A 12,030-nucleotide genomic window follows, 5' to 3' on the forward strand; every position below is an offset into this window, starting at 1 on the left:
AATGCAAACCTCAGATGGACTTTGCAGACTGAGTAAGGAACCCATACTTGCCCGACAGCCAAGGACAGCACAGCCTCAACTCAGGTGGAGATTTACTGGGGGCCATCTGTCCTCAATATGAGGAAACAGCAGCTGGCTATTGCACATGGAGACAGATGCTGGTCAATCCTGGCTGCTAACAGGTGTGTGTGTGTGTGTGTGTGTGTGTGTGTGTGTGCGCGCGCGCGCGCGCCACATACACTCTACCCGTATATATACATTGTCACATCCTGTCTATTACCACATGAAATACTGTATAATTCTGTATCAATATGTAGCAAAGCTGAAATCAGCAGTTGGAGAGTTAAGAAGGGGATATCACAGAAGAAAAGAAAACACAGATTTCAAGTGGTTAATCTGAAATGCCATAAATGTTTGATTCGAGTAAAGGATTCAGACATAAATCACACACACACACACACACACACACACACACCACAAAATAGTATAATACTATTTCTGCAGGGTCTTAAAGGCTTAAAGTATTTGTGGTAATCGTGTTTTTTTTTATATCCAATCATGTCTCTAATATCTCTGTGAAACTGTTAATTGTTTTACTGTGGGAGAAAATGATTCTGATTATTTTAGAACAGTATGTATGTTATTTTTCTCTGAATATATATAAAAAAGTTACATTTTTCAAAATTTTGGCAGAACTTATTCTCATAGAAGTCGGTGTGCTTTTGTTTTTCATACCGTCCTGCACGGCAGCTGCATCACCAGACCGAGGGCGCTACCGAGCAGCAAAACCACCAAGACGTGAATATTTCAGCAGCCTCTCACCGTCTCCCTCTCTCTCCCCATTCAGCCTCCCAGCGGTTGAAGGGAGGAAAAGATGGCATCCCAGAAGCCGCTGTCAGCCACTCCGCCCGGCTTCTCGTCCTGCGGACAGCGGCTTGTTACCATCTGAAATGGCCTCGACCGAACCACCAGCCGCCTGACAAGACACCGGAGAACAATTATTCATTTCCTAAAGACAGACCCGAAAACTGTGGGCACCCGTGTAGCATTTTCCACACCCTGTCGCCTTTTCCACCCTCAACATCTGCACACCCAGCCGGCTGCAGGCTTCGCTGGCAGCATTGCAGTTTTTATTAAAACTGCTGCTGCTGGATCTGGATTTTTTTTATTACTAGAACTCAACTCAAGGACAAATCAGACAGAAAACATTATTCATCTCATTCAAACGGGCAGGAGAGGAAGATGAGGTAAGCAGATGCATGCGTTGCTCTTTTGCTGCACAATAAAGCGCAGACTGCTGTGATTCACTGCGCATTATTATGGGATATTAAAGGATATAGCGAGATCAGCCAAAACATTGTATTAACGGGCTTATTGTTCGTTTCATTGGCACAGTTTTATTCAGAGGCCTGTGATGTGCATGTCACCGCAGCACAAAGGTGTATCAGAGGACCACGCGCTTATATTGACCGGCAGGTCACTTGTTGGCCGACAGAATATGGACCTTTAAGAGGAGCGGCTGCTTTGAGAGCAGATTTCCACAGCCATAAATACAGAGCTACGGGGCTTTGATGAAACCAGCTAACATCTCTGACTCCAGTTTGCTCTGTGATGTGTCACATGGAGGTTGTGTGCAGAGAAAAAGAGGTGTTGTCATGGAAACCAGACTACACGTGCAGAATTGTTATAAGCGTTATGATACTTATTTGTAACTCATAGCTGATTGCGGGATTTACAAAGCAATCACATGTGCTTCGTTTTTGTAGGCACACCTATGTATGTGCACGCACATAGATGAAACCCACATGCGCATACACGCGCACACACCTTCCCACCGAAGAACCAATCAGACGAGAGCATTCATTACAGCATCCAACTGTCTCAGGGACACTGGTTTTACTGGCTGACAGTAAGAGCCTATGATGTGGAGTGTTACTTGCAGTACCCCACCAGCAGCCAATCATCTGCAAGCCTGCGACTACACAGATGTGGGTGGGACCCTCACCATGAACAGAGCTGACTGAGCTGACTCCAATTGTTGTTGGCATTGAAATCTGTGTGTGAAAATGTGTGTCCCAAGGTCAGAGTGGGATATTGCCACCAGTGTGCTCTAAGTCAGTGTCTCTTTTAACAAGTTGACCCCTTCCCCCCAACATCCCACTGCTTTTCTCCGTGCTGCTGCTATCTCCACTGTCATTACAAACACACTCTAAAATGGCATGTTAGCTTGCTGGATTTAAGGTGGTAAATTAGACAAAAGACCAATGACCTGACCAAGTAGCCTACTGCAGCTCTCATCACAATGTTTATAGATCTTGCAGATCACATGACTTGTTCAACCCAGGACCACTCATGAATACATTTATGTTACGTCTTACTTTATAGTAATTGTGCTGTATATAGTGTGGACTGTATACTCTCAATACTCTAATTCTCACTGTGTACTGTTTTTTTCATTTACTATGCGAGAAATAGAGAAACAGAAAATGGTAAAAGACTTTTTTTGTTTCATTATTTTCTGTTTTACCGCCATCCACAATTTATATTATTTTATCTTATAAAGCTAAGAGCAGATCCTCCACTTCCTTTGTGCTTTTCATTATGGGCCGATAGCGTTCATCAACAGTACAAATCAAATGTTTTTAGTTAATGTTTTTACAGTGATGTTTATTCAGTATACTTTGTCACTGTCACTTTGCCACTTTCTCAGCTGCTTAGAACTAGTATGTATGGGGGGAATTTTAACACATTTTATTCCTGCATTGTGAGTGAACTAAAACCCTTCAAAACATATTAACACTTACATATGGCAAAATATACAGGACAGGTCTAAATAGATTCACAAACCATGGCCAGTCACAGAAGTGTAACTATGGAGGAGCTTCTGTTTGATGTAAACTACCCTGACAAGCTGTCTGCTGATAGACTCTTTATTTTAGGTTTTGTCTGACAGCCACTTCAATACTCATCTGTTATTTAATGAGTGATTCTGTGCTTTACAGAGGTGCTCTGTAGGTGGCAACATAGACTCTGACTCACCACAACACACCAGTACTTAATGCAGTTTTAAGTGGCAACTATAGTAAGCATGTTAGGAGGACACAAACAGTTGTACTGTGATCCAATGAGCATTGATCACAGTGCTGTGAGCTGAAGTTCAAAAGTACATTACTCAAGGTCAGATATATACACAGTATCGGTATTATCTCTCTCTCTCTCTCTCTGTATATATATATCTTACATATTATCTCATATAAAGTTTGAATTTGGTTTTAAAATCAACCAAATTTCATGCTTGCTTGATATGTCTTGATCTAATCCTGTTTGGCTTTTTTGTAGCTTGAACAGTTACAATGTCTGTTTCTCATTCATCAAGATTAGACATATTAGTGTAACTATCTCCAGCTGTGGAGAGGTTCAAGGGGCTGTATGTCTCTGGGTAAAAAATCCTGGAATAGTAAAGCCAGGGTTGGTGATTTTAGTCTGGGATTTGGGTTGAAGGACTGATCCCTGTCTTGATGGAGCCTGAATGTCTGATTCCTCTTCTGGAGGCTAATCATTTTATCTTTCCAGTTTCCTTCTCCACCATTTCCCCCTCTCTCCCACTTATTGATTAACAGGCTGTGATTTGGAAAGGCCTCTTTTCCTTGTTGATCTACTGGTCTGACATGACACCAATAACTCCTGGATATATTATGTACACTTTTCTTTTGCTTTATGAGCATTTTTTTCCCACGAGCACTGGGGGAAAAAAGTTTCATTTCATCCCTGGAGCCATCTGGCTTGCGTGGTGTAGTATGAAATTAAACTTTTTTTCCCATCACAGAGAGATCTTAAGTTAGATGAAGTGAAAAATGGCAGATTTCCTTTTCAGTTTCTGACATGATGCTCTTGAATAATGCGTTCTATCTTGTTATTGCAATGGTGGTTATCTAATTGCCATCTTTCTAATAAAACTGACTCAATGCAAAATTGACATTTCATTTAGAAATAATTCATGATCAGTTCATCTTAACTGCCCGTTTATGCAAATGTCTGGAGATATAAAATACTGCAAATAACAGCACAGGCTAAGAGGTACCACTTTGATTAAGATTTAGCCTTGTAAGCCACTGAACTACATTTTAATTGTACATTTGCTTTGTACATTTGCATGTGAGCGACCCACTCCTCTCGTGAAGTTTGACAGCAGGATTGATGTGTGGTCCTGCCTGCGGCTTGAGCCTGCCCGTGGTGGCCTCCCACCATCGCCACCACCTCCATTTGCGTGGACTGGAGGGGTTCAATATGCTCTGAAAGTGAGGTGTGGGTGATATTGATCCAACATCATCACAGTAGCCTGATGTGTATTGACAGGAGCAGTTGGTGGTATGTGTGTGACCCATATGAATACCAACATTAATAGTAACCGTGTGCTGAATGAGTGCTGGACAAGGGCGAACAGGGGACCTCATTCATACCAACAGGCAGGCTAATGTGCGAAAGTGAATGTATGATGTGTTTTTGCTTTGCAGAAAGGAGGGAATAACTTTCTATAATACACCTACATTGTAAACCAATATTGCACACATCTGGTGCCTGAACTGAAATAAATCAAAATGTCTTAGTGTATAGTATTGCCTGTAATGTCCCGTTGTACCAAAGAGTCATCTGGCAGTGGAGGTCAGATTTCTCCCTCAGTGCACAGCTGTATGTTTTGAAGTTGCACAGGTGTGTGCTATTCAATACTCTTGTCACAAAGTTACAATCTTAAAGTTGAGGTTTTCCTTCTTCTTTCATTTGTTCCAGAGATGTTGGAAAATTTTCAAAAGCAGGATGCAGTCATCTCATGTTCCCTCAACATGGTGAACACTGTACTGCTTTGTAACAATTATATTATCCTAAAAATAGGTCTTGAAAACAGTTTTCAGGCTCATCAACTCATCAGTTACGAGGCTTCATAACCATTGAAACACCATCTGGTGAATAGTTTGATATTTCGTTGAAAAAGTGCATTATAAACAAAATTCATTATTATTATTATTATAGTTAAAGGTGCTATGATAAATATTTTTAAATGAACAATGGATCAAATAACTATCTCTATGTTAAAGGGGTCACTCATGATGAACCCATAGACAATTATCACCCGGTTCCTGTAGTAATTAATTTAAGGCCTACGTGCAGAGAAGTCATTATTAATAAACAATCTAATGGGAACCGCTAAGATACACACTAATGATTTCTGTGTCTCTGGTCTATTATTGAGGGAAACCCAGCCAAGAAGAAATAAAATCCACATTCCACTCAGCTTTTCTGAGAATTTTAGCATGTTTGTTGTCATTGTTTTGCTTTTTACAGGCTGTTAAGTGTCACAGCTCTCATCAGTGTCATGTCCACACATGTCATGTCAATGAGCACGTTTAAAAAGCAACCAATGTTGAAAAAGTGCTGTACAAAGTTATACGATTAAAAAACAGACCAATCAAATAAAACATATAGAAACATAAACCAACATGACAGTTAAGTGAGTGTCCCTAAACTGAAATCGAATGCCAAAGAATAAAAATATGGTCTAAGACATGACAAATGTCTCAGTGGTGGGGGGGATGGCCTGATAATAACAATAAGTTGATTCCACAGTTTTGGGGCCACAACTGAAAAGGCACAATCAATCTTTGTTTTCATCTGTGGAATGACTAAAAGGAAGTGGTTTGAGGATCTAAGGGGCCTGGATGAGTGATACAGCGTAAGGAGGTCTGAAGTATGGAGCCAATCCATGTAATGCCTTAAAAACAATTAACAGCACCTTAAAAATAAACTCTATATTTGACTGGTAACCAGTGAAGAGAGGCCAACATCGGGGAGATATGGTCCCTCTTCCTGGTACCAGTCGACAATCTAGCAGCTGCATTCTGCAGACGTTTCAGTGAAAAAGCTCTAAAGACCTACTTTGTGGTACCTGTTGAGCACCAAATGGCAGACAGACACAGTTTGCGACTAGCTGGTGAACATTGTGAAACATTTAGCAGCTAAAGAGCCAGATACTTCCCTCATGAGATGGTGGAGACCAAAAAAAAGAGCTAAAAGGGGAGTGATTGTTGCGCTTAGTGTTGTCAGGTAGTCACAAAGATGACTCTAAGGCTAGGGAAACACTGCAGGCCTGAAAGTGACAAGCATGAGATAAAAAATCAGATTTGGGTTACTTTGGCTTGTAGTCTGAACGTAGCCTAAATGTTGCTGTGTATCTGCTGGATGTTTTTCAACTAAAAAGCTGGTAACGTGCAGTGCTGTGTTTATAGCTCAAATCTGTCTGTGGAAGTTTAAATATATCTGAATGAATGCTGCACTTTGGAGACAATTGGTTTCAGTTTTATAGTATTTAAACATATGGTTGAGTTGACTTTGAACTAAAGGCCCCAAAGAACTGCAGTGCTTTTATTAGCTCTCATCAATTTCACATTCATTTTGCAATTGCCAGCTACATTGCAAGCAATCTTTTATCAAAACATTTTCTTAATGGGGCAGAAACAAGAATGCACAGACATCTGCATGAGTGTATGAGCACTGAAAGTTCAGCTGCTTGTTGTTAAGTTTCTCTGCTTGCGTGAGGAAAATGAATGGACTCCCAGTGACTAATATATATTCATATATTACAGAAGCTGTAGCTTACAGATTGTACCACGATGCCTGTGCACGATGCTGCAGCCACATCACATCTGTGAGCAATAACAGCCACATTTCTCATGATGCAGTCCGACACACACACACACACACACACACACACACACACACACACACACACACACACACACACACACACACACACACACACACACACACACACACACACACACAACACAAAATGGAGAAGGATGTTGAACACTATATACATCCAGTGTCAGGTGTGAGGTCACGTGTCCTGTCTGTGTTGTGAATCTGTATAATAACACAGTGCATTCTGGGTGACAACAGTGCGGTTTATGAGTCATAATTATGCACACTGAGGCGTCACAAGGCAGAGCGCTGAAGCTGATCTACACAGACGTGTGTCTGTGTGTGTGTGTGTGTGTGTGTGTGTGTGTGTGTATTTAAGAAAGAGAGAGAGGTAATCAAATCTTTGTGAATGAGAGGGGAATCACCCCCGCCTCCTTTTCCCCTGCTCTGCCTCTTCTTTGCCCGCTCCCATTGGTATGTGGCGTAATTGAAGTGATCAGCTCATGTGAGTCAGACAGCGTGCGCATGCTGCATGTGTGTGTTTGTTTGCAGCGGAAATTCAATCCCCAGGCCTGAAAGGATGAGCTCGTGTGAGTTAACTGAGAAGACAGGAAACGTCAGAGATCTTTAACCTCCTCTCTGTCACACCTCCACCACTCATTTAATCCCTTTTCTTTCTCCACCTCACTTTACCTGATATAGCGTGACTGCATACAGGTGGATTGTGGGTGTGGGATGGAGGGAGTGAGAGGTCAGATTGGATTATACAGAACAACATGTGACTGGATAGTTAGAAAAATATACAGTGTAATCAGTGTGTATTTGGACAGTAACACATTTTTTGTCATTTTGACCCCACCACATTGGATTAGAAATTATAAAATGGCCAAAGTCCCTTCACTCATCTTTCATTTGAGGGTGTTCATATCTATAGTGGGTGAACCGTGTCCCCTATTTGACAACTTAACAATCAAAGGTGAAGTGTTCATTAGCACTAGGCGTTCGTTGTCTCTAAATCAATGTGTGTGTGTGTGTGTGTGTGTGTGTGTGTACTGATTTGTAGGAGGATGTGTACACAGACTGCCTGAATTTTTCCAACATCATTCATGCAAGTGTGTGACTTGTCTACTCAGTGGCAGCTTCATGTGGTGTGTGTTAGTGTGTGAATCATAGTAAAGAGGCATGCAGCTATGTCAGTAAGAGGTTTTGTGGCATATGCTGTCACTGAGTTTTATGCTCTCTGTCACAGAAATGTGACATGATGGGATGCAGCCAAGACACATGTGCATCGTCTACATGTAGACACGTTCTTGTTAACAGTCCATAATGTTGGCATTACCAAAAACTGGATAAAGGAAGACACACTACTGGAAAAGATACTACAATATCCTATTCTAGCAAAGGAGCTGTAAAGATGCCAACATACTACAACAGGTTGCTTGTTTGACAGTTACACCGGAAATTTATTGTGCTTATTAAACATGCTTTGATTCTGACTACCTAGCGGCTTCCAGCATGTCATGTGTTTGAGTCTGACCACTTAATAGAGTGGAAACTCAAAACCCTCTCAGATTTAGCACCCGTAGTTACACATGTATACACTCTTCAGATTCAGATTCAGTTCAGATTCATTCTTTATTGTCCTCAGTGGAGGAAATTTGTTTTCACAGTCTGTACAAGGAGCACCTTCAACATGAATTCTACACACAAACTAAATATAGTACTACACATTTAACACAGGAGTGACCTCATTAACTTGTCTGTGTGTCTCTTCCCAAATTTGATGTCACTCCTCCCTACAGTTTCTTGTCAGCTGCTAAATTTTTCACGGACCCTTTGCTCTGTGTGATTTTCACCCATTTTCAACCCCAAGGCTCCATCACATCCTCCTATTCTGTTCTCTCCTCCCTGCCTCACACACACACACACACACACACATACATACACATATAGTTACACAAACAGACACACACACAGTAGAAACTGAGGTGTGTAGCTTTGAGGATTATAATACAATCTGCTACCGGGGTCTAACCCGAGAGAGAGCGAGAGAGGGATGGGGGATGGGTGCATACTGTAAATGGAGGCTGGATGTCCTTTCACCTTTCCTGTTCTGCCTCTCTTCTTTTCTCTCTCCATCCTTTTCTCTCCCACCCAGACACGTATCTCTACCTGCCTTTCCATCTGTCTACTCCTCTATTGCCTGTCCTCGCTCCACCTTTTTTTTAAAAACCCAAAATACTACTCCAACCCCCTTTCCTGATCTGTTTATTGTAAAATCATCCCTACTCTCTTCCCCATCTGTGAGCCCTGAATCAATTCATTTCAATTGTATTTATATAGCGCCACTTCATAACAGAAGCTAGCTAAGTCATTGCACTTTTCATATAGAGCAGGTCAAGACCATACTCTACATACATACTATATATACATACTATATACTATATATTGTTTACAGAGACCCAACTGGAATATGTAAACAGGTTCGTCTCTTTTTGAACAGACGTTACTATTCAGTCAGCGAGCAGTCTTTCGCTGCCTTTTCACAGACAGAAAGCATTTGCTTTAGTATAAATGTGGCCCAGTGTGCTCAGTCTGTTCATAGATCAAGAGTTTAAGAGAAAATGATGCTGCCCGTGGCGCTGAAGTAAAGAATGTCTTTTATTGATTTAACTGTCCTGTGTACAATCTGTGTGGACACTGGCTACTGTAGATGTTAATTTAGCTTATTAATCAAGTTGAAGCCCCACAATATACTCACACCTGGCAAGAAAACATCCCTCTGAAAAAATGATTCATTCTCATATTCAACTTTTGGGACAACACTTTCAGAAAACAAGAAACAATGCCGCCTGTGGGAGAAAAAAAACGCTCCTTCTTTCAAGGATCAAGATGCACAGACAAAGACAGATAGGTGTACTTGTTTGAACAAACAGATCCACATGCCTCAGACTTTAGAGGTTTTGAAAAAAGGTGATTTGTATCAAAAATAGATTAAATCATCTCCCTGCTTTGGCAGATGTTTTGACTTTTTTGTAAGAACGTAAACTTTTAAGTCTCAAGAGGAGATTTAAAGGCTTAATGCCCGGATCAGACTACACAATAACAGTCCAATAATGGTCTGAATCTGACAGATGTCTGGGTGCATCGGGTGCAACAGTTGCTCGTGTTATAATAGAAGACAACTGACGCAGCATTTGGGATGCCTCATGATGTCCCAATAAAAAAACTATTATGTCAGAATCTTTTGCCCTCTCTCACCAATGACAACTTCTACAACACATTCTGTGGCATTGACCCCTGAAGAGTGCCCTTTGATGCACATGCATAAATCTGGTCAAGCAAAATTTCAGTAACAATTTTTATTTTATCATGTCAAAAGCATTATACCAAATTAATAACACTTGTTTTATCAATCTCAGGTGATTGGGGCAGCTGTGGCTCAGGAGGTAGAGCGGGTTGCCTGTTAATCAACTGAACAGGTGTTCAATCCCCGGGTTGTCCAGACTGCATGTCGAAGTGTCACTGGGCAAGATACTGAAACCAGAATCGGCCCCAATGGCTGTTCCATCGGGGTGCGTGAATGTGTGTGAATGTCAGTTTCCGTATGAGCACTTAGGCTCAGTGTAGGAATTTGTGTGAATGATTGAATGTGATGTAGTGTAAAAGCGCTTTGAGAGGTTGGAAGACTAGAAAGGCACTATACAAATACAGACCATTTACCATTCATTTGTTGACCCTCAGAACACAATACCGAACTGAATGTAGGCTGCACAACAGCACACTCACCCTCTTTCTACCACCCATGAAGGAAAAATCACCTATGTACGTTATGCAAATCCATGGCTGGTCAAGGTCCAACGTGTAGTTGCATTCCCACAGCGCTAAAGTCACAGCAAGACTTTATGACCCTATGATCACCTAATCTGACACAGTGAGCATCTCAAAAGACAAAAGCATTGTGGAGTCTTATCCCAGCATTAGATAGAGATCTTTTTTTGCAGTAGATTTTGCAGGCATTTGACAGCTGTTTTTAAGAGATGTATGCAGTGACGTGGCTGCAAGTTGCTATTGAGACTGTAGAGAATTTCAGCTGGCTCTTAATCGTACAAAAATCCTGAAAACAGATTTTTTATAAAAATGTTTTGTTCTGTTTATATATTTAAAGGTGAACTCCACTACTAGGGACTAAAAGTCAGTATGTCTTTGATTTTGACCATTCTTTTTTTAAATATGTGTTGCTGGTACACCCCTTTCAATCTGTGCTTAAATTTCTATGGAGCTGTAATCATTCCTCATTTCTGTGCGAAGGCTCCATGATGCAACTCATTGCAAGCAGACATTTGCATCCAACTTGAAGTTAATAATTTTTTCCCAGGAAAATATGTGAACTAATATCACACGGATATAAAAAGGACAAGGATGACATTTCATTGTGGCCAAACTCCATTGTCGGCAGGCAGTTTAACAGTACAAAATTGCTGTCAAATTGCAATGTCCACTGCTGTCCACAATGATTACAGAGCTAACCATGTCATCCAACAGTTCTATAGTCTGTTTAATCTATGAAATTGCCTGCTGGCAAAACACAGCAGGACAGATGTGGGTGATGTGAGCGCAGTGAGTTGTACTAGAAAGAGAACACGGATGGGATATTTTCCTGGGATGTCAGAGGATGTACAGTAAAATGGAAGGGATTTTTTGGTTCCTGGCAGGCCGTTGTGATGTGGAACCTACCCAGGAGATTAGTGTAAAGGCCACACACCACTTAATGTACATAACTTATAATCTACATGCATGTAGATAGACAGAGAGAGGAAATATTAACGGGGCAAATGTTGGCATTACACGCTCAAATATGTTTGCTTATTGTTTGTTTTATTGCTGTCGACACTGACCCTTCCACTGATTTTAATTTAATTCAGTTTTGCAGCTTTTGCATATGTAAATGCATCTTCAGATATATATAACATGGTTCTAAATGTGGGTTTTACATTAACAGCCAAACATGTTATCAAGTTCCGACAGAGGGATGTTTTGCTTTTTCTGTTTCTGTTAATGAACATCCAGTGAATGCTGTCGCACCAGTGTGTGAATATGCCTGTGCTGTGTGTGTGTGAGTGTGTATGATTGTGTTGCATCCAGAGCTCCACCCAAGCATGCCACCTCAAATCATATGCGAGAAAAGATGGGAGCCATCAGATGAATTAAAATCTGTCGCTCCTCCTCCTCGCCTCTCTTCCCTCTCTCCGTGTGGGCTTACGCATCCCCGCCTCGGCCAATCCGGAAGACGGGAGAGGAGAGTGGAGTTGGGGGGAGGTGGGAGGAGGGGGG

The 12,030-nt window shown here is 41.3% G+C and overlaps 1 protein-coding gene across 1 annotated transcript in view; it reads left to right on the forward strand.

Moving 5' to 3' along the window:
• The first annotated feature begins 1,071 nt into the window (after positions 1-1,071).
• evlb (Enah/Vasp-like b) overlaps positions 1,072-12,030 on the forward strand; it is a 45,574-nt gene continuing 34,615 nt past the window's right edge. The window contains exon 1 of the mRNA XM_046061010.1: positions 1,072-1,247. Within this exon, the coding sequence (XP_045916966.1) occupies positions 1,243-1,247 (5 nt within the window). The 5' untranslated portion in view covers positions 1,072-1,242. The remainder of the gene's footprint in view (positions 1,248-12,030) is intronic.

Source organism: Micropterus dolomieu, linkage group LG10, assembly GCF_021292245.1.
Source record: "Micropterus dolomieu isolate WLL.071019.BEF.003 ecotype Adirondacks linkage group LG10, ASM2129224v1, whole genome shotgun sequence".
Taxonomy (NCBI): Eukaryota; Metazoa; Chordata; class Actinopteri; order Centrarchiformes; family Centrarchidae; genus Micropterus; species Micropterus dolomieu.